Source organism: Microcaecilia unicolor, chromosome 3, assembly GCF_901765095.1.
Source record: "Microcaecilia unicolor chromosome 3, aMicUni1.1, whole genome shotgun sequence".
NCBI classification, from domain to species: domain Eukaryota; kingdom Metazoa; phylum Chordata; class Amphibia; order Gymnophiona; family Siphonopidae; genus Microcaecilia; species Microcaecilia unicolor.
Window position 1 is genome coordinate 354426078 of NC_044033.1, and position 27518 is coordinate 354453595.

General features: G+C 43.2%; 1 protein-coding gene across 1 annotated transcript in view; it reads left to right on the forward strand.

Moving 5' to 3' along the window:
• Positions 1-27518, forward strand: part of PEX7 (peroxisomal biogenesis factor 7) — a 295842-nt gene that overhangs the window by 133437 nt on the left and 134887 nt on the right. The window contains 1 exon segment of the mRNA XM_030198517.1: positions 18777-18883. Coding sequence (XP_030054377.1) covers positions 18777-18883 — 107 coding nt within the window.

The following is a 27518-nucleotide window of genomic DNA, read 5'->3' on the forward strand; positions in this document are numbered from 1 at the left end:
TGAATTGGGGTGTCTGTAATTAGTGGCGACAGCAGATCTCGCAACACTCCACGTGGTAATCCACACAACAAGGCATTACAATAATCAAAGTGCGGTAACACATAACTTTGCAAAACCGTATGAAAATTCTGCTCCGAGAGAAAACCTTGTAATTGAGTCATCAAGTGCAGTTTAAAAAACACTACACGAATCACTGACACAACATGTGCCTTTATTGACAAGGTCGTATCTAAGGTCACTCCTAAACTCCGAACAGAATCCAAATAAAAAACCCGACAAACCTCACCCACTCATGACAACCACAAAATTTGGGTCTTTGCCACATACAAACTTAATCCGTTCATCCTTAACCAGGTCTGAATCGTACAAAAATGAGATTCCACTAACTGAACACTCTTGACTGCTGTATTTGGAAAAGGAAAATAATATTGTATGTCATTGGCATACAAGCGATAACAAACACCCGATCTGGCCAAAACTTTGCAAACCGGCAACAAAAATAAATTAAACAATAATGAAGACAAACAAGAACCTTGCAGTACTCCTGAAGTCACAGTCATCCATGCTGACTTTTGAAGAGCCTTGTACTACCTGAAACGTTCGGGCTTCCAAAAAAGACCAAAACCAGGCAACACCTTTCCGGTAATCCCAAATGATTTCAAATGATGCAACAACAACTCATGATTCACAGACTCAAACGCGGCAGCAACTTCCAAGGAAATCAGAAAGAACCAATCACCACAATCAAATCCAACATATTAAGCAATAATGTTTCAGTACTATGCCGCATACAAAATCCAAATTGAAAAGGATCCAACAAGGAGTGACGCTCTACAAAATCAACTAACTCTGACAACACCAATTTCTTCAAAATTTTTGCCAAGAAATGTAGATTCGAAATTGGACGAAAATTCTCCTCACAGTTTTCAACTACGGCTTCTTTAGCAATGGCCGAACTGCCTCTTTCTTTAGGTACTCAGGTACCACAGCCTCATCAAACATCCAGTTAACAAGCAACGGAAGAGATGGCGAAATATCAGACTTCAATGCTTTCAACAATCCTGTAGAACACAAATTAAACGGGCTGTTAACATGCTTTAAAGACTAAACTACACACTCTACTTGCATACCTTTAGATTGTAAGCTCTTTGAGCAGGGACTGTCCTTCTGTGTTAAATTGTACAGCGCTGCGTAACCCTAGTAGCGCTTTATAAATGTCAAATAGTAGTAGTAGTAACATCCACTGCACTAAACTCTGACCGACAATCAGAAACATTGCACTTACCTTCAACATACTAATGAGCTCATTGCAATACATTTGCATAGGATTCTCGGTTGCTGCTATGGCACATGGTTAGAGCCACACAAAACCCCTTTGTGCATTGCTCGCAAAATAACGTTTGCTTTAGACTGGCTACAACCGGTCTAAAGTGAACATTTCAAGCTCGGTAAGCTTTGTGCATCAGCCCCCTATTTCCTAAAGGCATATTTTTACTTTGTAGAGGACATTTAAAATAACAGAGGGCTATGCACAGTTGCCCCTTAATTCACGCTTCTAAAGTCCTGACCAAGATGAGTATTTTGGTGTCACTTACTGTATACAAAAGCTGACAGGGAAATGCTTTAAACTATATGTGTATTCCCCTGCAAGATCAGGAATTTTTTGGACCCCAAAAACATCCTGCGGCAATTACATCTACACACAAGGCTTCTAAGGTGTGTGAAAAGCTATGTGTGGCCTGTGTGCAAATTTGTGGGGACTGTTTGCAGAAAGAAGCTATATGCAAGGCAGGATTAATCTCTGGGCAAGCCCTATAAATAAATGTGTTGGATATAAACAGAATATCATTAGGTAACAGTTTAACAGTACTGGTAATGAGCTAATATCTGAAGTGATGCAGGTATGTTTCTTCAAAGCATAAAACTAAATGGTGGGCCATCTTGTGATTTTTCTCAAATAAGGATGTTTCTCTTTTTTTACCCATGCTACATTGAACAGCTCCCATAGCAATGAGTTAAAACCTGCACTGTTTTAAAATAAGTTTGAGTCAGCAAACCTTTAAAATTGAAAACTGATTGTCGATATTGCAGTACATAAGAACCGATTGTATACCACCCAATTAGCTACTTAATTTACCATGTTGTTTCCCCTTTAAAACAACACAGTTGTTTTATACCAGAGTGACTCTCAGACCTCTCTCATTTGGTTTGAAGCCAGTTCTTATCAAAAACAAAGGAGACTCTGCAAATTAATATTGTATCAAAGAGAAAAGTATTCATTTGTTTTCTTTTATAGATTTAATACTGTATGTGTAATTTTGCTCTTTGAAGACAATTTACAAATTGCTGTCTTGCTGTTCGATTTTATTCTTTTCATCTTCTCTGACGTGAGTGCTCCTTTAATGCCTGGCCTATCTCTAAAAACTTCTGGGACTCAAAATTTTGAGAACCAATGTTTTGTTTACCCATAATTTGTTGAGAGGTCTGTATCACTGGCTCCATATTATCAGTTTCCTGTAGTTTTCTAAAATATTATTTCTTATATGATATTACCAAAAATTGAAAAACGTTAATTGAGTTGGGAATAGAATTGTACTTAGGAATATGTTTAAAGAACAATGATGCATATAAATATAAACATTTTTTTTTATTTCAAATGTTTTTGTTTAATGTGGATGTTCCTGGAAAAAAAAACCAAGTTTGGTAAGCAATCCAGTTTGTATCAATGGAGAATTCAAGGTACTTGTTCTTTAGAGAACCTTCAAGGTATATTTTCTCATAAAGGTTCTTTCTACGTGACTAGCCATAGTGAGAGCTGAAACTATATCTAATTTTTTTTTATTTTTTATTTTGACAGTTGCTGCATAGTCTAAGCATAATACTGTAACTGTTAATATCAAAAGCCCCGCAGGTCCATTTCAGTTCTTAAAAGCTCAGGAGCTGTAATAGAAAATATTTGATTTTGTAATTGTTTGTGATAGGCTATTTGTATTATGGGAACTGCTAGACAACTATAATCCTGAAAGCATAGAATATATCCAAGCTGATATTTGAACAATGGTACCACAAGTGGAAGAACAGCTGATGGTTTTAGATCTTTTCTACCAGGATAAATCACTGAAGGGCCCTTTTACTAAAGTGCACTAGAATCTGGTCTTAATAGTTATAATGCAGGATTTTGCTGCATGCTAAGCCCAGATTGAATGCAGCACCTTTTATTTATTTGTTTTAGTGCATTTCTATCAAACATTTTCCCACAAGCGCAGGCAGGATGTGGCGAACAGTAGCTCAAGAGAAATTAGAATAAAAGAAAGGTATAAACATAGGATGACAGAGTTTGGATGAATTCACAGAAAAGACATGGGAAGGAAAAACTGTCCAACAAGAGCAAGTGGGTTAGAGTCCCATTTCAAATTACAACGGGAGAGTCAAATGGTGGGGTCATTAAGGAATAGGCTTTCATGAATAGGTATGTCTTTAAGAACTTCTTAAATAATTGATGGTCTAATATCCCTTTTAATTGCTTCGGTAGTTCATTCCAAGACTTAGCACTGGTATATGGGAAAGACGATGCAAACATATGTTTGTATATGACTTTCCTACTGCTGGGATAATGAAGACAGAGAAAGTTGCGTGATGTTGACAAAGCATTTCTTGGGGGCAGATCAATTAGGTCGAGCATGTATTCAGGGGCCTCTCCATATACGATCTTGTGCGTTAAAGAGCAGACTTTAAAGATGATGGAATCTTTGACTGAGAGCCAGTGCAGGTCAATGGTTGTGCATGGGCAAAGCGCGATTTGCCGAGTATTAATCTAGCAGCCGTGTTCTGGGCTGTCTGGAGTTTTCATAGTAGATATTCATGACAACCAACATAGATCCCGCTACAGTAGTCCCTGTGATAACTCTGCATTAGTCAGTTAAGGGTGCTAAGTATAATGCGCTAGCTTACGCTTCCATGCCCACTCTACCCATGCCATGCCCCCAGATAGAACAATTCTAAAAAAATTCATTAATGCACGGTTTAAAACGTGGTAACAGACAAACTACCACACAACCCCTTAACACATTTGTGTGGTGGCCTGCAGGGCTGTGGAGTCGGTACAGTAAACCTAAGACTCTGACTTCTACTGATACTAGGCTTTAAATTTTTTCTTCTGGATCTAAAGTACTAGTAAATATAACTTATATTTACAAGTACTTTATATACCTTTGATTCTAGGACGCCATTGATTCTAAGACGCATTCTCATTTTGCAGAACTGAAAAATAAACCATCGATTCTAAACATGTAGAAGGAAAAGCAGGATACAATCCCCACAGGCAAGGCTGTAGCCAGGATTACATTTTGGGGGGAGGGCCCAGGGGTGTATATGTTTTCTCTCTACTTTCCCTCCATCCGCTCCATTAACGCCAGTAATTTTATCTTTGTTGGTGGGGATGCCTAATCCACGCCAGCCGATGAAATCCATGGCCTGGAGCTGCCCCAGTGCTGCCTCAGCAGCAAAGAAGTCAGTGATCTCCTTTCTAGCCGTTGACACCAGAACTCCTTGCGCATGCTCAGTTCATGATCAAATTGAGCATGGGATGCGTGAGGAGTCCCAGTGTCAGCAGCTGGAAAGGGAGCCACCAATTTCTTGACTGTTGAAGCAGCACTGGGACAGTTCCGGGCAGCAGATCTCATTGACTGATGGGGATTGGGCATCCTCACTAGCCATTCAACAGGTACCATACTTTGGTTGTAGAGGGGGCCTGAGCTCAAATGGGGGGGGGGGGGGGAAGGGGTCTCTGGCCCCCGTGGCTATGCCACTGCCGTAGTGTATGTGTCACCTCATTTCCACTTACCGGTAAGACCAAAGCCTATTCTGCCATCATTTGGTATACTTATGGCAGAACATTGTCCATGCAAAGTCTAAAACTTTGGTCGATTTATATTTTATCATTGAATGTAAGATGCACCTACTTTCCACGAGCAATAAAATGAGTAAAAATTATGTCTTAATCGAGGATATAAGGTGTGTGTGTGTGTGCATGTGTATGTACAAAATGATAAATTTACCATATAGTTAGTATTCTGGAGTCAGTTGGTATATTTTTACAGACTCCAGCTCCACCCAAAATTGCTTCCAACTCCCAACTCCACAGTTTTGGTAGCCTGTTACTTTTTGCTAACTGTGCGTTAAGTGCTTAACACCCTTTAATAAAAAGGCACCTACAACAATCAAATGAGCCATAGTGTCAAACTGGAAGCCCAAGAAAAAGATCAGTAAGAGAATTGTTTTTATAACTTCTTTGGTTATTGACTATTTTTCAGTGAATTATAAGTCTGCAATTAGTGTCATTCCTTCTGCAAAAAGCCCTAAACATGCAGGCCATCAATTATTACCAGCTGGTGAAACACCTAATGAGACACTCGGATACCGAAGAGGTAGTCTGTGAATTGATCTGACCCTGGATCTATTGACATAGATGAGCTGGTGTACTAGAAACATAAGGTTTTTTTTTTATAAAGGATTTTTTTGTACATAAAAAAAGCCTTTTTACACATGTAAAAGGGCTTTTATAAAATTACCCAGAGCTGTGACGACAAGGCACAAAGTTTTACACAATCCGCAGGCACATTCAGAGGCAAGAGTGTGGGTAGAGTTGAGATTTACAAATGTTGTTTATAAGGTATGTGTTAACCACAGCTTCAGTCTAGATGTAATTTCTGTCATTTTATGCCTAGATTTTTTTTTTTAATGGAGGGTAAATTTTTATAACAGTGTACAGCGCTGCGTATGTCTAGTAGCGCTATAGAAATGATAAGTAGTAGTAAGTAGTAACAGGGTGCCTTCTGAAAGTGCTGGTTATAGTGCCTATATAGGCCTATTCTATAAAGAAAGGTGGATTCCCACTTTTCTGCGAGTGTGTGTGTGTGACAGAGAGACTGAGACTGGGTGCGAGTGTGTCTGTGAGAGAGAGTGTGTGTGCCTGGGGCCCCTCCCTCTCACCCAGTTCCAGCGTCCCGCCTTCCTCCCTGTTCCAGGGTTGTCGTCCCACCTCCCTCCCTCCGAGTTCCAGGGTCGTCCCCTCGTTTTTTTGTTTTTTTTAAAGTTTTTGTACAGGTGGTGCATTCCCCCCCTCCTCCCCTCTCGTCCCCTCCTCCAAGTTCCAGACCCCCTCCCTCCCTCCCTCGAGTTCCAAACCCCCTTCACTCCCTCCTTTTGAATTCCAGACCCCCCTCCGAGTTCCAGACCCCACCTCCCTGCCTCCCTCCCTCCGATTTGCAGACCCCCCTCCCTCTCTCTGAGTTCCAGACCCCACCTCCCTGCCCCTCCCTCTGAGTTGCAGACCCCCCTTCCTCCTATTTCCCGCCCCCCCCCTCGGCGTTCCTGACCCTTGGACCCCCCCCCCCCCCCCCGCCGTGACCCTCTCGAGCCCCCCTTCCCGCCGCCAACCCTCTGGGCTTCGTAGCCCATTTGTGAAGAAAGTTACGGACAAAGGCAGGCAGATGCATAGATCGTTGGAGGTGAGAATTATTATATAGGATACGTCATAATGGGTCTAGTGACATCAGCTAGGGCTTCGGAGCCCATCTGTGAAGAAAGTTACGGACACATCAGGCAGACGCATAGAATGTTGGAGGTGAGAATTATTATATAGGATTAGCTCAAGTGGCCAAAAACATTCTTACATTTAAGGCGCAAGCGTGTACATCAGCTATGTAGTTGGTGTAAATGAACTTTGCAAGAACGTGTGTCAATTATAGTATTCTAACATTTACGTGGGTGCTTCTGCACTCCTTCCACGTCCATGCACACGCCCACCAACAAAGTATACAACATGAAATCATGATGCATACATTTCCAGTAGTTGGTGTTCTACAAGCGGTCATTTATGCATGGGAGAAGGGAAAGCTTGCTGCTGGAGAAAGATTTGCAGGCCCTGCTGTTGCGCAAGTCCCATTCGCCTATTTTGTCAGTCTTCAAACAGCTCAATTTTGGTGTTGTGCATAAAGCACCCAGTTCTTCAATCTGGCAAGGTCCTACAATCTTTCACAACTCTTTTTTTTTTTAAACTACTGTGACTGAAGATCTTCATTGGACCCACAGATTGACAGACATAATTTGTTTCTACAGACCCTTCCAAAAGAACATAAAGACTCCTGAGGCAGGCCAGTTGGCCGAAACACAGCCGTGCCAAGTCTCCTTGAGTTACAATTTTGGTTTGGACTCATCAATTAAAATGGACTTTTTACACATCGTCTAAGACCTTTTTCTTGTGTCATCTTTGCTGTGCTCTTTGTGGTTTTGAGCTTGCGAAGACTGTGTTCTTCTGTGTATACAGTGACTAAAATACCAACATTGGTGTTTGTTGTTCATGCCTAAAACTGGGCATCACCTAATAGAATTACCCCCATAGGTGCCTATTGGGTCCGTTTACTAAGCTGTGCTAAAATGTGGCCGGTGCTGTGTTTAGCATGTTGGTTTTCCGCGCACTTCGGCCAAAATGGCTACATTTCAATCTTTTCTATTAATGGCCATACGCAGATAGAGAGGGAGCACTTGTGCTATCTGCCAGTGCATATAGCACGGTATGGGCCCATACAGAAATAAAGCACCGCTGCGGTAGTACATCTCTTTCTTCCAATAGATCTCCCCAACAGATCCCCCAGCTCATCCCCCTCTTCCAACAGATTTCCTCCCACAGATGACCCCCCCCCCCCCCACCAGCACCCCACCTGATACCCCTTGGCACATCTGACATACCTCAGAGATATAGGGGCTCTTATGCTAAGCTACGCTAGCCAGCTAGCTGATAAAATCCATTCTAGCTACTTAACATAGCTTAATGAGAGAACCGCTGTGTCTTGAGGGGGGGGGGGGGGGGAATTAAAAAATTGATCCCCAGGTGAGTTATAAGTTCAGTCTGTTCCCAGAGAATACAGCATTGCTTCAGGGCAATATATTTACATTTTTGATTTCTCTCTCTCTCAAAAAAAAAAAAATATATATATATAAACTTGACTTTTAGGGATTTAGATAACCACAGCTGTTTATAGCAGGGACCCAAAAAAGAAGGGTATGTAATATGCTGAGCATAAGAGAAGGACAAACAAATTATTATTATACATTATCTTAACATTGAGAATAATATAACAATCAATTTTTGGGATGGTAAGTATGCGTGACGATTGTTGGATGTATCTGTGTGGTAATTTAGAAGTGCTGCATTATTTTTTAATCTGCTCATCAAATGAATATTCATATTGGGCTTGATTCACCAAAATTTGTTTTGGCCTCTGGAAGGTGGATAAAGCCAAACATCTGAATAGTAACTATAAAAGCAGATGATACACTGAAAGATAAAAATACTTAGCAGGTCCTAAATTAGGATATTTGGAGCATGTTCTTTTTTTTTTTGCCCACAGACATGCATACAAAGACCCAATCACATAAAACACCCTTTGTTCTTCTCTGGCAGCCTACAAATTCAAATATATGTACTCTTGTTTGAGGGACATGGACAGCCCCAGTAACTTCCCATGGAAACAGTTTAGACACTTTTGAAATTTTATGCTTTGGTAAAAATGGGAAAGCTGTATAATAAAAGCAAACTTTGAGGCCCTATCCAGCACTATCACAAGAGCCGGTGGTAGTGCCACCCCCACCACACGCCATTTCTGGCGAGCTGGAAATGTAAAAAAAAAAATCTTTTACGCCGGGGCTTACCCAACAGTAATTGTGAGGTGCCATGTGCTGCCCGGTTAGCGCGGGAGTCCCTACTGCCTCCTAAATAGGAGGTGGTAAAGGCTTCCCCAGGAAATGACCACAAGGCAAGTATTTACTTACCGCACAGCCATTTCCTTTTTTCACAGAACTCACAGCGATAAAGCAGCACATGGCAAATCCACATGCAGAGGATAGTGCAGGACCCCTTTTAGTAAAAGGGCCCCTTTATTTTGCTTTACCAGAAAATACCTCCAAGATAATTTATTTTATTTTATTTTTTTTATTTCTGAAATTATTTACATTACAAAGAAAGTAAATTATAGATGTCAGAAGTAAGATGTAAATGTAAAAAAACAAGAAAAAAGAACTAACACTTTTAGTCCACAAGAAAATAGATTAACATGCTTATTTTCGAAAGAGGACACCCATTTTTCGACACAAATCGGGAGACGGGCGTCCTTCTCGCAAGGTCATCCAAATCAGCATAATCGAAAGCCGATTTTTGGACACCCTCAACTGCTTTCTGTCGCGGGGACGATCAAAGTTCACGGGGGCATGTTGGCAGGGTAGCGAAGGCGGGACTGGGGCTTGATTAGGAGATGGTCGTCCTCGGCCGATAATAGAAAAAAGAAGGGCGTCCCTGATGAGCACTTGGCCGACTTTACTTGGTCCATTTTTTTCAAGTACTAGCCTCAAAAAGGTGCCCGAATTGACCAGATGACCTCCCCTTACTCTCCCGGTGGTCACTAACTCCCACCATAAAAACAAAGTTTAAAAATACTTTTTTGCCAGCCTCAAATGCCATACTCAGGTCCATCGCAGCAGTAAATAGGTCCCTGGAGCAGTTGTAGTAGGTGCAGTGTACTTCAGGGAGGTGGACCTGGGGAGGGGGTTGGGGAGCTCAGCACCCAAGGTAAGGGAGCTATGCACCTGGGAGCAATTTGTGAAGTCCACTGCAGTGCCCCCTAGGGTGCCTGGTTGGTGTCCTGGCATGTGAGGGGGAGCAGTGCACTACAAATGCTGACTCCTCCCACGACCAAAGGACTTGGTTTTGGACGTTTGCTCCCCCTGCTGGGGCTGGGAATCCATTCCATTTTTTAGGACTACTCTCTTCTCTCACTCTTGCAAGGACTTCTGGGACCTGTAGTTCTGGGCTCAACTGCTTCACTGGGGAATCTCTGGGGCTTGCCTTGTCACAGAAGAGGCTCAACTGTCAAGAGAGGCTCAATGAGAAAAGATTTTTGGAGTCAAGTCCGGTCCTTGACATCAGCATCGAGGTTGGTGTCGTTGACATTAAATACAGCATCGGAAGCATCGGCTGCCTTGAGACCCAGAGACACTGGGAGCAGTAGTGCATTGAGTGGGTCTCTGTCTTGTCGCCGATTGCTGAACAGAGCCCCTGGGACCGGCCAGCGTTGGACCCGACCCCAAGGCAACGTGAGGATTCAACGTTGTCCTTGTCGGCACTGAGGAGTCTCGACACTGAGCTTCAGGCAAAGGTCAAGAAGCATCGGCATCGGTCGTCCTCGTCACATGGTGCCGGGAGCTCCGGGGTGTCAAGGGACTTGGCACCTGAGAAGTGTTGCTGCCAGGAGTATAGCTCCCCCTTTCTTTCCAGGAGGTGCTGGTGTGCCTGTCTCCAGGCAGCCAGGACCCAACTTCCTTCTCGGCCCCATCTGTTCTGCAGCCTGTCTCAGAGCTGACACCCTAGTTTTCCCAGTGTCGGCCCTCGAGCATTTCCGGTCCTTGCTCCCTGAGCTGCTAGATGACATCTTGCAGCATTGTGCATCGGTGTGAGGGGTTCTTGCACCTACTGTCCAGCCCGCAGTGGCCCCGCCTGGCCCTCAACCTGTGATGTGGCCTCCGGTGCTGCATGCGCCCCGGTGTCTACTGCCACCCAAGCCGGTACCCCCTCGACGTCGGTGGAGGAAGCTTCGCCAGAGTTGAAGTGGGAGCCGACTCCTCAATGCCCCTCTCAGGGACATAGCTCCTCAAAGTTGAGGCAGGCTCGTTCTCAGCCCTCCCACGAGGACTTTCTGATAGTCAGAAGAGGATCCATGGTACTTTTCAGATGAATCCTGTGGTATCCTCTCTGAACACTCCCCTCCACTTAAAAGGAGAAAGTCTCCTCTGGAGCCTTTTGTTCCCTTCTTTTGTAAAGGAAATTGTTGAGGCTATTCCATTTCATTTGGAAGTGGAGGACAAACTCAGGGCTAAGATGTTCGAGGTCCTGGACTACACATCTTCTCCTAGGGAGGTTGTGACTGTCCCTCTCCATGAGGTACTCAAGGAAGTCCTCAGTCAGAACTGTGAGTCCCCTCTGTCGGTCCCTGTCATGCCCAAGAACAGATCCACAGTATACCTGGTTTTGATAGGCCTCAATTGCCTCACAACTCCATGGTGGTGGAGTCCGCTCTCAAAAGAGCCAGAAATTCTAGAGACAATGCCTCGGCGCTCCCAGGCAGGGAAGCTTAGGACCTTTGACTCTTTTGGGAGGAAGATGTTCCAGGCCTCAATGCTTGTGTCCTGTATACAATCATACCAACTGTTTACAAGCATCTGTTTGTGGGACTCGGTGCGCAAGTTGATGGACTTAGCATATCCTCTCCCACAGGAGCAGGCCAAATCAGTGTGCCAGTTGGCCAAGCAGCAGAAGGTGTGTCGAAAACTCTTGACCAGGGGCACCTATGACACTTTCGATGTTGCTTCCAGGATCTCTGCTCAAAGTATGGCAATGCACAAATTCTCATGGCTGCATGTTTCTGACTTGGAGTCGGCGGTTCCGCGGAGGTTGGCGGATGCCCCATGCTAGGGGCGGGGGGGGGGGGGTAACCTTTTTTGGAGAGAAGGCTGAGGAGGTCGCTGATCAAATCAAAAATCAAATCAAAAATCACATAAAATTAGCCCAATGGACCCTAGCCTCCCATACTGATACCATCTCTTCTCTCTCCCGCTGGGCGTCTTATGCATCAGCCGCCTCAGCTAGGAGGTCTTTTGGCAAGTTGAAGAAGGGTGCCGCCTACTCACAGAGAAGTAGGTACATCACTTCCTCTCGCCAGCCTGCTCAGGCTCAACCCCAGCATGCTCGTTCTCGTCAACAGCGTGTGCCTAAGGCCCCTGCTGTTCCCCCAGTCTTATCAAGGGGCAAGCTTTTGACTGGCTTCAGCAGAGCATAGCCGCTATCAAAGTGTCTGTACCGGATGACCTGCCGGTCAGGGAGGAGGCAGAAGTTTTTCCAAGAAAGGTAGCCCTTTATCACCTCCAACCGGTGGGTTCTCCAAATAGTCTGTCTCGGATACACACTAAATTGGATTAGAAAACCTCCTAAACCTCCAAGAGCTCATTAATTCAGTTCTCAGCATGAGCAGGTACTTGCAGAGGAACCCTCTACCCTTCTACAGGCCCATGCGGTCGAACCCGTTCCACCCGAGAAAGAAGGGCAGGGATTCTATTCCAGGTATTTCCTCGTGCAAAAGAAGACAGGGGGGATGCATCCCATCCTAGACCTAAGGGCCCTGAACAAACTCCTGGTCAAAGAAAAGTTAAGGATGTTTTCCCTGGGCATTCTTCTTCCCATGATTCAAGAAAATTATTGCTATGCTCTCTGGACTTGAAGGATGCATATATTCACATCCTGATACTTCTAGCCCACAGGAAGTATCTTCGATTTCGGCTGGGAACATACTATTACTACTACTCATCATTTATATAGCGCTACTAGACGTACGCAGCGCTGTACACCTGAAGAGACAGTCCCTGCTCGACAGAGCTTACAATCTAATTAGGACAGACAAACAAGAGATAAGGGAATATTAAAGTGAGGATGATAAAATAAGGGTTCTGAACAAGTGAATAAGGGTTAGGAGTTAAAAGCAGCATCAAAAAGGTGGGCTTTCAGCTTAGATTTGAAGACGGACAGAGATGGAGCTTGACGTACCGGCTCAGGAAGTCTATTCCAGGCACGTGGTGCAGCAAGATAAAAGGAACGGAGTCTGGAGTTAGCAGTAGAGGAGAAGGGTGCAGATAAGAGTGATTTACCCAGTGAACGGAGTTCCCGGGGAGGAATGTAGGGAGAGATGAGAGTGGAGAGGTACTGAGGAGCTGCAGAGTAAATGCACTTATAAGTCAATAAGAGGAGTTTGAACTGTATGCGGAAACGGATAGGAAGCCAGTGAAGTGACTTGAGGAGAGGGCTAATATGAGCATAACGACACTGGCGGAATATTAGTCATGCAGCAGAATTTTGAACATATCACTACCAGTACAGTGTGTTGCCTTGTGGCCTTATGTCAGCTCCGAGGCAGGGGCATAGCTACGGGTGGGCCTGGCTGGGCCCAGGCCCACCCAATTTCAGCCCAGGCCCGCCCAGCGCCAGCCCCAGCACCTATTGCCGGCCACTGCTGCTTTTCCTGTTGAGCAGCAGGGCCGGCGCTACAAAAAGAAGAAGCGCTAACGGCGCTAAGGACGAGGAATGTTAAAAAAAAAAAAACCACGGCACCGGCAGGCACTGTCTAGGCAGCCTTGAGGCATTGGCTGCTGAGGCATTGGCTGCTGGCTTGCAGGCTCCTCCCGTCGACGGGAGGAGCCTGCGAGCCAGCAGCCAATGCCTCAGCAGCCAATGCCTCAAGGCTGCCTAGACAGTGCCTGCCGGTGCCGCGCTTTTTTTTTAAAAAACATTTCTCGTCCTTAGCGCCGTTAGCGCTTCTTCTTTTTGTAGCGCCGGCCCTGCTGCTCAACAGGAAAAGCAGCAGTGGCCGGCAATGGGAGTTGGGGCTGGCGCTGGCATGCAGGGCAGACCTCGTCGAAGAAAAGAGGGAAAACATGGAAGGATGGGGAGAAAAAGAGGGAAAACAGATGGAAGGATGGGGAGAAAGAGGGAAAACATGAAAGGATGGGGAGAAAAGAGGGGAAAACAGATGGAAGGATGGCAGAGAATGAGGGAAAACATGGAAGGATGGGGAGAAAGAGGGAAAACAGATGGAAGGGTGGCAGAGAATGAGGGAAAACATGGAAGGATGGGGAGAAAGAGGGAAAACATGGAAGGATGGGGAGAAAAGAGGGAAAACAGATGGAAGGATGGCAGAGAATGAGGGAAAACATGGAAGGATGGGGAGAAAAGATAGAAAACAAATGGAAGGATGGGGAGAGAAAGAGGGAAAACATGGAAGGATGGCAGAGAATGAGGGAACACATGGAAGGATGGGGAGAAAGAGGGAAAACATGAAAGGATGGGGAGAAATGAGGGAACACATGGAAGGATGGGGAGAAAGAGGGAAAACATGAAAGGATGGGGAGAAAAGAGGGAAAACAGATGGAAGGATGGCAGAGAATGAGGGAAAACATGGAAGGATGGGGAGAAAGAGGGAAAACATGGAAATGGGGAGAAAAAGAGGGAAAACAGATGGAAGGATGGGGAGAGAAAGAGGGAAAACGGATGGATGGGGAGAGAGACTCTGGATGGAAGGATGGGGAGAGAAAGAGGGAAAACAGATGGAAGGATGGCAGAGAATGAGGGAAAACATGGAAGGATGGGGAGAAAGAGGGAAAACATGAAATGATGGGGAGAAAAGAGGGGAAACAGATGGAAGGATGGCAGAGAATGAGGGAAAACATGGAAGGATGGGGAGAAAGAGGGAAAACATGGAAATGGGGAGAAAAAGAGGGAAAACAGATGGAAGGATGGGGAGAGAAAGAGGGAAAACGGATGGATGGGGAGAGAGACTCTGGATGGAAGGATGGGGAGAGAAAGAGGGAAAACAGATGGAAGGATGGCAGAGAATGAGGGAAAACATGGAAGGATGGGGAGAAAGAGGGAAAATATGAAATGATGGGGAGAAAAGAGGGGAAACAGATGGAAGGATGGCAGAGAATGAGGGAAAACATGGAAGGATGGGGAGAAAGAGGGAAAACAGATGGAAGGGTGGCAGAGAATGAGGGAAAACATGGAAGGATGGGGAGAAAGAGGGAAAACATGGAAGGATGGGGAGAAAGAGGGAAAACAGATGAAAGGATGGCAGAGAATGAGGGAAAACATGGAAGGATGGGGAGAAAGAGGGAAAACATGGAAGGATGGGGAGAAAAGATAGAAAACAGATGGAAGGATGGGGAGAGAAAGAGGGAAAATGGATGGATGGGGAGAGAGACTCTGGATGGAAGGATGGGGAGAGAAAGGGGAGAGACTGGAAGGATGTGGAGAGAGAAGGGACACTGAACAGAAAAGGGTAGAGTGATACAGAGACACTGGTTAGAAAGAGAGAGAGAGACATTAGATGGAAGGATCAGGAGAGAGGGTAGATGGATGGAAGGATGGGGAGAGAAAGAGGGAAGACGCTGGATGGAAGGGTAGGGAGAAAGAGGTGACACTGGACGGAAGGATGCAGAAAGAAAGAGGGGAGACTACTGGAAGGATGGGGAGAGAGAGGGGAGACTGGAAGGATGGGGAGAGAAAGAAGAGAGCTGCTGGATGGAAAAGGAGAGTAGTGAAAGGCTGGAGAATAAGAGGAAGGGGCATGGGGAGAACAAGGGTGAGAAAAAGATGAAAAGCCATAAGTAGATGAAGGAAATTAAAGAATGGATAGTAAGAATGAATTAAATCAGGACAGAGAGAGAGGCAGAAAAATATTGAAGAAAGCAAAGAAAAAGGAGAGAAAAATGAGAAATGGCCAGGAAACCGTGGCAGAAGAGTTAAGCGAAAACGAAGGAAAGCAGAATCTAGAGACTGGGAGCGACACAATGAGAAAAAGTAAATGGCCATACAAGAAAGGTAAAGAAAATAATTTTATTTTTAATTTAGGATAAAGTAATATGGTACCTGTGTTAATGAAGTTTCAGAGACCAATACTTCCTTCCTTAGGTCAGGCGAGGATACCGTAACAGCATTATATTGACCTGAGGCAGGAGGTTTTGGCCTCTGAAAGCTCACTGAAAAGGGTGTTAGGCTATTAAATAAATTTTCTGAAATCTGATGCACTGAAAAGCAGCACTTTACCCTGTGTGACAAATGCATCTGATTAGCATGACTAAATTTTGCTGGGGGAGGGGGGTAGAGAGAAAATTTTGTGCCCACCCACTTTGGGTTCAGGCCCATCCAAAATTGGCAGTCTGGCTACGCCACTGCTCTGAGGGTCTTTACCAAATGTCTAGTGGTAGTTGCAGCATCGCTACACGGAGTCCATATGTTCTAATATCTCAACGATTGGCTGGTGAAGAGCACATCGGAGGACAGTGTTCGGGAGTCCATGCGGAGAACTATTTGGGTGCTAGAACTACTAGGGTTTGTTATAGAGTACCCTAAGTCCCATCTTTACCCCACTCAACAATTGGAGTTCATTGGAGTCCTGCTCGATATTGAGAAGGTTCAAGCCTTCCTCCCAGGGCCGAGGGCGGACACTTTAGTCGCTTTGACCTCTCAGATTCGAGCCTCTCAGCAAGTCACAGCTTGGCAGATGTTGAGGTTGTTAGGCCATGTGACTTCCACAATTTATATGACACACCTTCATATGAAATTAGCCCAATGGACCCTAGCCTCCCAATTGTACGGGAGAACTGGAAGATGTTATCCGAGTGTCTCCAGACCTTGTTCACTCTCTGCTCTGGTGGACTGTTCGATCCAATTTGATCCTGGGACTTCCATTCCAAATTCCTCAGCCACAAAAGGTGCTGACGATGGATGCATCTCTCCTCAGTTGGGGGGCTCATGTAGTGGGGCTTCACACTCAGGGAGCATGGTCCCTCCAGGAAAGAGGTCTTCAGGTCAATCTTTTGGAGCTCCGGGAGATCTGGAACGCCCTAAAGGCTTTCAGAGTTCGGCTGTCCAAACAAATTGTGCTCATTCAAACAGATGACCAGGTTGCAATTTATTACACCAACCAGCAGGGGGGGCCCTGGATCATGCCTTTTGTGTCAGGAAGCTGTCTGGATGTACTTTCTTGCAAACAGTTCGTAGCTGTACTGTGTCCTGAGCTTTCACTCCCTTCTTCCTCTCTGCTTTCAATTCAGCAACATTATTGATCATTAATCTTTTAAATGCAATGCCTAGCCTTTCCAAATTCTGAATGCTGTACCTCAGAGCGAAGTCTGGCATTGATTGCATTAACTGATTCTTGTCTCACAGTGGCAGAGCTGTGCTTTTTTAATTGCTTTGTATTTAATGTCTATGTTGGGAAAGGTATTAGAGAGAGGGCGAAATACAGTGTCTGTCTTGCTTAAAAAGCTTTCTTTCAATCTAGGTTTATGAAATTAATTGTCATAAGAATCAAAAACTGTACACTGTCTTTGGTACAAGAGACCAGCTGCCAACCTGTTATTGCATCTGGGTTTTATCTTCATTCTGTAATAGTGTTTTATTTCTTAATATAAGACAAACAAACAGAAAAAACTTGGATTAGGGTGTGAATGACCTAGTATTGAAACCACAGAGACTCTGACATATTTTGATGGTGATACCTTTCAGTTTCATGGTTAGTAGTGAGTTTGTGGGTGGCAGTTGGATGGTTATTCATTATCCAAATATATATCATTTATAGCTCTAGAAGGACTCAATTCACTCCTAACCTTAACTTAGGCTTCGTTCCTCCTGTGCAACTGGGCACATTGGGCAACTAGTACTCTTCTTTTGGCTGCTGTGGATTCTTCCATCTCCCAGGTGATGCCAGTGGTTTTTAAGCCTTCTTTAAATGTTGAGTGTCAGGTCTTGAGTTGTCTGCTGCTTCTCCTTCCGCAATGTGGAATTTATTTATTTATTTATTGCATTTGTATCCCACATTATCCCACCTCTTTGCAGGCTCAATGTGGCTTACAATACATCATGGGTACTGGAAATAGGAGTGCATATACATTAGGTTTACAGGAGATTTGTGTTACATGGTGGTGAATTATATAATGGTGTTAAAGCAAAAGACATTATAAGACAGTGCTAGAAAGCAAAAGACATTATAAGACAGTGTTAGAAGTTCAGAAGATTATACATTTGCATGTTGATCTTTGTGATAAATCTTGTCGAAGAGATAGGTTTTTAATAGTTTTCGGAAATTGGTCAGTTCATAGATCATTTTCAGGTTGCGTGGTAGCGCATTCCAGAGCTGCATGCTCGTAAAGGAAAAGGTAGATGCATGCATTGATTTGTATTTGTATTTCAAACCCTTGCATTTCGGAGGATGAAGAATGAGGGGTGTACGGGAATCCAGTGCATTGCTGTTTTTGGAATGTGCTGTTCCAGCATTCACAAATCATGACCACCAAGCAGCATCCTGCTCTCCATCACTATCTCTTCCAACTTGCGTGAGCCACTGTAAATCTGTTCACCCTTAACTCACTTGATCTGTCTTGCATCTCTGCTTATTCAATTGGAATCCCTCTCCCTTAGGAGGCCTTGGCAAATATTCTGACAACAAATGTTCTCTAAAGACCTAAAAACAAAAAGACTGATAATGAGCACTTAATGAGATCATTTGAGTCTGAAGCCTTCCAAAAGTGTGGAATGCATTGTTAGCCTCATTTAAATATACAGAAGGTTCATTATTATTTTTTTGGACATTCAGAGTCACTCTAGTGACATGAAATCCCTATAGAAACAGAAATGTGCCCAGCATATTCAAAAAAACTCTTGACGCCTCTGTTCTTACAACTTTGCCTTATTTTCATACTCCCTTCATCTTTTACTTTATTTGGGTGCATAAAATATTACTGAGAAAGGCAGCATATCCATTTATAGAAAAAAGGAAAACATGTTTACAGTATCTTTCAAAAATATCAATGTCATATTGAGCTGCAGTTCATGAAATGGGATCCAAATTTGGTTTTCAGAGTCAATGAATGTGGCATAAAAGATACTAGCCTATGTGTATGTTTAAGCTTTGTTGAACATGGACTGTCACTTAATGTGTTTGTGTATGGCACTGTATACATCTAATAGCATTATAGCAATGAGAATTGGTAGTAGTGATAATATTTTCCTGTTTGGTAAGCCTTAACATCTGATACATGAGCCTGAAGGAAATTTTCAGCTATTGACGTCTCAGTTAAGAATTATTAGGATTTAAGTAATAGTGTTATCTTTGTTTTAGGTGACCAGACTTTACGAGTTTGGGATGTGAAGATGCCTGGATCCAAAATCGTGATTCCAGCCCATCAGGCTGAGATTTTGACCTGCGACTGGTGCAAATATGATGAGGTATAATTATTAATGTGCCAGATGAGCTGATTTTCTTGTGTTTACTGCTAGGCGACTGACTGCTCTTTGAAGTCTGCTTAGATTGGCTAAGAGCATCTTCTAGTGAACAGTTTCATCAGCAATTTTGTGCCTATTATGCTAATTTTATTTATAACATAAATACTCCGATTTTTAAGAAGGGTTCCAGAGGAGATCCGGGAAATTATAGACCGGTGAGTCTGACGTCGGTGCCGGGCAAGATGGTGGAGGCTATTATTAAGAATAAAATTGCAGAGCATATACAAAAACATGGACTGATGAGACAAAGTCAGCACGGATTTAGTGAAGGGAAGTCTTGCCTCACCAATCTAATGCATTTTTTTGAGGGGGTAAGCAAACATGTGGACAATGGGGAGCCGGTTGATATTGTATATCTGGATTTTCAGAAGGCGTTTGACAAAGTGCCGCACGAAAGACTCCTGAAGAAATTGCAGAGTCATGGAATCGGAGGTAGGGTATTATTATGGATTAAGAACTGGTTGAAAGATAGGAAGCAGAGAGTAGGATTGCGTGGCCAGTATTCTCAGTGGAGGAGGGTAGTTAGTGGGGTCCCGCAGGGGTCTGTGCTGGGTCCGTTGCTTTTTAATGTATTTATAAATGACCTAGAGATGGGAATAACTAGTGAGGTAATTAAATTCGCCGATGACACAAAATTATTCAGGGTCGTCAAGTCGCAGGAGGAATGTGAACGATTACAGGAGGACCTTGCGAGACTGGGAGAATGGGCGTGCAAGTGGCAGATGAAGTTCAATGTTGACAAGTGCAAAGTGATGCATGTGGGTAAGAGGAACCCGAATTATAGCTACGTCTTGCAAGGTTCCGCGTTAGGAGTTACGGATCAAGAAAGGGATCTGGGTGTCGTCGTCGATGATACGCTGAAACCTTCTGCTCAGTGTGCTGCTGCGGCTAGGAAAGCGAATAGAATGTTGGGTGTTATTAAGAAGGGTATGGAGTCCAGGTGTGCGGATGTTATAATGCCGTTGTATCGCTCCATGGTGCGACCGCACCTGGAGTATTGTGTTCAGTACTGGTCTCCGTATCTCAAAAAAGATATAGTAGAATTGGAAAAGGTACAGCGAAGGGCGACGAAAATGATAGTGGGGATGGGACGACTTTCCTATGAAGAGAGGCTGAGAAGGCTAGGGCTTTTCAGCTTGGAGAAGAGACGGCTGAGGGGAGATATGATAGAAGTGTATAAAATAATGAGTGGAATGGATCGGGTGGATGTGAAGCGACTGTTCACGCTATCCAAAAATACTAGGACTAGAGGGCATGAGTTGAAGCTACAGTGTGGTAAATTTAAAACGAATCGGAGAAAATTTTTCTTCACCCAACGTGTAATTAGACTCTGGAATTCATTGCCGGAGAACGTGGTACGGGCGGTTAGCTTGACGGAGTTTAAAAAGGGGTTAGATAGATTCCTAAAGGACAAGTCCATAGACCGCTATTAAATGGACTGGAAAAATTCCTCATTTTTAGGTACAACTTGTCTGGAATGTTTTTACGTTTGGGGAGCGTGCCAGGTGCCCTTGACCTGGATTGGCCACTGTCGGTGACAGGATGCTGGGCTAGATGGACCTTTGGTCTTTCCCAGTATGGCACTACTTATGTACTTATGTACTTATGTAACAGCAACGTGAATGTGCACAGTAGTATATATGTATAAGGAATATGTAGGAGTACATAACAAATGAAATATAGAAAATAAAAACATGTGAATGCTACACTGAGCAGTGATGAACAGGTTGTTAGGATGGAGATATCCAAAATCATTGCAGCCAAGAGGGAGCCAAGGAAGCCATGAACTTGGATTTTACAACATGCTAACACTGAATTAGTCTATTAAATAAGTACACACTTATTGTGTGTCACAATAGCATATTTCTTCTTCCAACAGTGGCAGGCTCAGCCTTATTTGTGTGAGGGACTCCATGCTGAGGGGTGTAGTTAATCTCAATAAGGCAACTGGGTATATATATTAAAAAAAAACCTACCATTCTGGGTCAGACCAAAGATCCACCAAACCCAGTATCCTGTTTCCAGCAGTGGCCAATCAAGTTTACAAGTATCTGGCAGGATCCCAAAGAGTAGCAAGATTCCATGATAGTTCCCACAGGGAAAAATAGTGGCTTTTTCTAAGTCTACCTCAGGGCCTTCCAAAACGTTGTTTTTAACCCAGCTACACTAACTGCTTCTACCACATCCTCTCACAATAAATTTGAGGCCCTGTTTACTAAGTCACGCTAGAGGCACGTTAGTGTTTTTAGCGCGTAACCATGTAGATGGCCATAATATTCCTATGGGCATCTACCCAGCGTGTGCTAATTTTTAGCATATGCTAAAAATGCCAGTGCACCTTAGTAAACAGGGCCCTTGGACAATTATATGTTAGAGTAAAAAAAAATATTTTCTCCAATTTGTTTTAAATATACTCCTTAGTAACTTCATAGTGTGTCCCTTAATCTTTGTTCTTTTTGAAAGAGTAAACAGTCAATTCATGTTTATCTGTTCCATTCCACACATGATTTTATAGACCTCTATAATACTGTATTTCCCCTAAGCTATCTTTTCTCCAAGCTGAATAGCCCTACCTCTTTAGCCTTTCTTCACTGCTGTGCCTGACAGATACACGATTAGGAAAGTGTGTCCCCACTGGAGTTCCCCACCCCAGTGGAATCATTTTTAAGATCTGCCATAGTTCTGTGCAATTTTAATTCCCATAGTAGAAGTGAAAAAAAGAAAAGACACATTTTATTCTATTTTTCAAAGGTCACTTTATTGAATCAACAAGTATAAAGAAAAAGAAAATGGTGAACATAATGCTTCATCCTATGGCTCCATTCCCCCTTCCCCCAGCCGAGGAAGAAGAAGGGCCTTTCATGATTTTCTGTAAATCACTTGCTTTTCAAAGGAAAAAAAATCTTTTTTTTTAATAGATTTTTTTGTAGAAATGCTTAAAGAAAAACAAAAAAGAAATCAACCCAGAAGTATGTGGGAGAAATTTCATAAGATAACCCATTTATCAGTTTGGTCACCCCTTCTCTGTACCTTTTTCCAATTCTGCTCTATTTTTTTTTTTTTTTTTTTTTAGATAGGGTGACCAGAACTGCACACCGTACTCAAGATGTAGTTGCATCATTGAGAGATACAGAGTTTAAAGGTAGAGTGAAGGGGGTTGAGAGGGAGAGGGGGAGAAGACAGATACTGGATTGTGGGCTTGGAAGAGGGGAGTTGAGGGAGAGATATTAGGCCTAGGGCAGAGGGGAGGAAGAGATGCTGGACATCTGGAGGGAGGGAATAGAAATGGAGAGATGCTGGACCATGGGGGAGGGGAGAGAAGGAAGGATGCTAAACCACTGGGGGGGAGGGCAGGAGGGAAGAGAGATGTGACAGGGAGATGCTGTGGGGTGGAGGGGAAGGGACAGTGAGATGCCAAGCTACAAGGGTTGGGGGAGAGAGAAGGAGAGGGAGGGAGAGGTGATACTGGGAATGGTGAAACCTTGTGGGAAAGGCACTGGGGTGTTGTCAAGTTGATGAGTGAGAGGAGGATAATGCATGTAGAGAGTAGAACTGTGGTAATGGGGAATAGATATTGCTCCAGTGTTGTGGTATGTGCTGAATTTTGGCATCTCAAGGTCAATTGTTCTCTTCAAATTTCTATTTTGTGATCTCTTATTCTCTATTTGATGAGAGTCTGTCTTTGTTTTGTGTGTGACAGAGGTGCAGTATTTTGTTTCATGTAGTTTCTGTGTGGAGATCTGTAGCTCTCCCAGATGTTCTTTTTACCAGTAGTAGGTGTATTGGTGTTCTAGGGTCCAGTGGTAATATTGTAGTGCTGCCTATTTATAGTTAGGGTTCTTCCTGTTTGAATTATAGGAATTAATGTTATGTTTGTATGGCAGATTTGCTACATGTATGTTGAGTTTGAAAGTTTTTCATGTTTTGTATTATTGGTAAATTGAAATTGTCCATGTTGTACCAGAACATTGGAAGGTGGCCAATATAATGCCAGATTTTTAAAAGGGCTTCAGGGGTGATCTGGGAAACTGCAGACTGGTAAGACTTGACATCAGTACCATGGCAAAATAGTAGAAACTATTATAAAGAACAAAATTACTGAACAAATAGACTTGGCTTAATGGGACAGAGCTGAAATGGGTTCAGCCAAAGGAATTCTTGCCTCACCAATTTGCTACATTTTTTTGAAGCATGAATAAATATGAGGATAAAGATGAGTCATTTGAAGTAGTATATCTAGATTTTCAGAAAGTTTTTGACAAAGATCTTCATGAGAGACTCTGAGAAAATTAAAAATCCATGGGGTAGCAGGCAATGTTCTGAAGTGGACTGTGAACTGGTAAAAATATTGAAAACAGAGAATAGGGTTAAATGGCCAGCTCTTTAAATGGAGGAAGGTAGATAGTGGAGTGCTGCACGTAGATAGTGGGACCTGTTCTTTTTAGCATATTTATAAGTGATCTGGAAATGGGTATGATGAGTGAGGTGATCAAATTTGCAAATAATCCAAAACTATTTCAAATTGTTGCATTCAATGCAGACTGCATGAAATTACAGGAGGCTAGAAGGCTGGGCCTCAAAATGACAGCTAAAATTTAATTTGACAAGTTCAAAGTGATGCACCTTGGAAAGAATAATCAAAATTATAGTTACAATGATGCCAGGTTCCACATTAGGAGTCACCAATGAGGAAAAGGATTTCAGTGTCATTGTAATCTTTAACTTAATGTGTGGCGACAGCCAAAAAAAGCAAACAGAATGTTAGGGAAGGGAAAGGGAAATGGGACTTGATATACTGCCTTTCTGAGGTTTTGGCAACTACATTCAAAGCGGTTTTCATATATTCAGGTACTTATTTTGTACCAGGGGCAATGGAGGGTTAAGTGACTTGCCCAGAGTCACAAGGAGCTGCAGTGGGAATCGAACTCAGTTCCCCAGGATCAAAGTCCACTGCACTAACCGCTAGGCTAGAATTATTAGGAAAGGAAGAGAGAACAAAACAAAGAATATAATAATGTCTCTGTATCGCTCCATGGTGAGACCACACCTTGCGTATTGTGTGCAATTCTGGTTGCGTCATCTTAAAAAAGATAGAGCTGGAAAAGGTCCAGAGAAGGGTGATCAAAATGATTAAGGGGATAGAATGTCTTATGAAGAAAGGCTAAAAAGGTTAAGACTCTTCAACATGGAGAGGAGACGAGTGAGGAGAGATGTCAGTGCTTTTGGTGTCATACTAAAATGTTCTGCTCAGTGGGCAGTAGCGTCAGCCAGAAAAGCAAACAGGATCCTAGGAATTATTAGGAAAGGGATGGTAAATAAGATCAAGAATACTATAATGCTTCTGTATCACTCCATGGTTGGACCTCACCTTGAGTATTGCGTTCAATTCTGGTCACCATACCTCAAAAAAAAAAAATACCAGAATTAGAAAAGGTTCAAAGAAGAGCGACCAAAATGATAAAGGGGATGGAACTCCTCTCATAGGAGGAAAGGCTAAAAAGATTAGGGTTCTTCAGCTTGGAAAAGAGATGGCTTAGGGTGGATGTGATTGAGGTCTACAAAATCCTGAATGGTGTAGAAGTGAATCAGTGTTTTACTCTTTAGAAAAGTACAAAGAGTAGGGGACACTGAATAAAGCTATATGTTAATATATTTAAAACAAATAGGAGGAAACATTTTTTCACTCAATGAATAGTTAAGCTCTGGAACTCTTTACAAGAGGATATGGTAACAGCGGTTACTGTATCTGGGTTTAAAAAGGTTTGGACACGTTCCTGGAGGAAAAGTCCATAAAGAGCTTTTGAGATGGACATGGGGGAAGCTACTGCTGGCCCTAGGACTGGTAGCATGGAATGTTGCTACTATTTGGGTTTCTGCGGACTAAAACGCTACTCTTCAGGAAACACTCTGCTGAGCCTTTGTACTGTTTTTCGACTTTTAAACCCTTGATGCATGCGGTTTTGCTGAAACACAGACCGTGTCAGGTCTTATCAATAAAGTACTGGTGTGACGCCCCCTTCTTGAAGGTGCCTTGTGCTCTTTCTGGCTGCTTTCAGGCTGGAACATACTAGTATTTCTCTGCCTTCAGCAGATGGTGCAGGTTGTACTGGTGCAGCAGGATATTTTCTTTTGGGCATGACTGCTGTGGCCCTTAGGTTACATCCTTGACCTGTAGAGGGTTTCAGGGATCAATCTGTGTAGCGTTTTCCTGACTGAGCAGATGTTGACCTTTTTAGGCCCAAAGTGCTGACCCTGCTGATCCTGGCTTGGTGAGGCCCTATCTGGCAGTGATTTCCCTGGGACTATTGCCAGCAGGTTGAGTACTTCTGTGAGAGCCTTCCTTTCCCCCTTCTGTTCTGTGATCACAAGCTGGCCACTGCAGTAGAGGCATGAACAGCAGCCTTTGTCAACTCTGGGGAATGTCAGAGAACAGATTGCTTCAGTGTTTTTTAATCCTGAGCGCCCGCCTGTAAGAATAGCTATTTTGAATGCTTTTTGTATGGTTCTTGTTTGTTAGGTAGGAAACATTGGCACAATAGCATGTGGTAGGTAATGGAGACATCCCCAGTGTTGCTTTTAGAGCTGTTATCTTATACAGGGGGCCATCCACATTCATGGGGCCCAAGTTCATTCAGGTTTTTATGGCCTGTTAACAAAGTGCTACATTTGTTTTTTAAACCATAGGTCATGTGGATGAATTTTCCCACTATCTGAAGTGGAACAGTTCAAATTTACAGGTGGAGGTGATTCAGCCAATTAAGCTTCTGGTGCTTTAGATTGAGCTTTCTTTTCACTTTGGCCATAACTTTTTTCCTTAATATTTTTCACTTTGGCCATAACTTGCAAAAGGCCTTCCAAACTACCAAAGGCTACTTTCTCTCTTTGCTTAAATGCCAAAGCTTTAGCTAAGAGGATTAAAAAGGCCTGATAGATTCAGACAAATATAGAAAACCTTTTCCTCAACCCTCATTTAATTGTTGTACAATTTTTTTCATTAGACAGTATGTTTGATCTGTATCTCTGTAGATGTCAGTGTAAATTGCACAGTTCACGGTATTCTTGCTTTTGTAGTGCTCGGTATATATTGACTTCCTTTGAGATTTCTGCTCCTCTGTGAGAGAGAGGGTTTGGGATTAGGGGATGTAAACAAGGAGTTACTTTATAGTGCATTTTGTAAGTCTATGTGCTTTGAAAATGAGCTTCTATATCTTTAATGTATTTTGTGATGTGATATTTATTGTATGTTACTCATATTTATTTGCTGTAAACCATTCTAAGTTCTTTGTAGAAGAAAGGGATGTCAATATGTGAAATTTGATCATGGACCTGCCCCATCTCCTCACCAAGGTCCACAGGTGGGTGGGGGGTAGGTCATGTCCCAGGGTTGTGACAAACAACTAGTTGTTTTGGCTGATTTGATTTTATGTGATTCTTGGTTGGATGTTATCTATCCTTTCATATTATGGCGTTCGTTTTCTGATATATTTTTGTTTTTATTGTACTTTGCCTTGATTTGCTTTAGTGACTAGGGCGGTTTAGTAATTTTTAATAAATAGAATGGAATGGAATAACTGACCCTTTCTTATCCCCCAAAGATCCCTGAGGACCTGTCTGGGAGGTTTCCTACTCTAATCCACAAAGACTGTAACTTTCTAGGTGCTAAGGGCAGGAGCGACTGGGGATCACTCCTGCACTTAGCCCCTAGACACTAGGAAACTCCTTGGTAGGTCCTGGACAGTCTTGAAAGTTGGGGGCAGGGTGAAGGAAAGTCAGGTTGAATTGCCTTTGCAAGGTTGGGGTGGTGGGGGGCTTGCTGATATGCCTTGGGGGGTTCAGAAGGTGGATTGGGTAAGTTTTTTTGATGTACCTATGAGGCTGTGGTAAATGCATCAGTAGATAGTGCTTGATACACCCATGCTGTCTGTCAAAGCCTTTAATGTGGGCTCCTGTACTGATTTTCTGCCCTGTGTGATAAATGCAGGGCAGAAGTTGGCTACTCTCCCAGTGTTTACTGCATAGGCTTGAACTTGTTGCACATTAAGTTTTGCAACTAACATGTAGTATGTGCAAAAACTTAATACATTTTTAGTGAATAGGTCCCTGAATTACTCTGGATATCAACTTATATATATTTCTGAAAAATACTTTTTCTTTTTCCTTTCTAACATAAAACAATGGTAAGAAATAAAGTACAATTATAATTACATTGTAAAAATTGACAGTTAATATAAAAATATAAACACAGTTAATTAAGCAAAAGTCAGACTAAAAGAGGATTTTAATAGTTTATAAAATATCATGTAATCAACCCCTAATTGAACCACCTGGGAACATCTTGCATCCTCTCCACTCCATTTCAGCTGACCTTACAATTTCTCTCCTAACCCCACCCTCTCTTTCCTACCCCCACTTCCTTCCATAGGGTCTTTCACCTACCTTTATTCCTCCTCTCACTCTTCCACTGTGCTTCTTGCTTTCTCTGCATACCTGAGTCTACTCTTGCACTTTTCCATTTGTTTGTCCCCTACTCATCTCTACTCTCCCACTTGATATTCCCTCACCCCATTGGACCCATGTT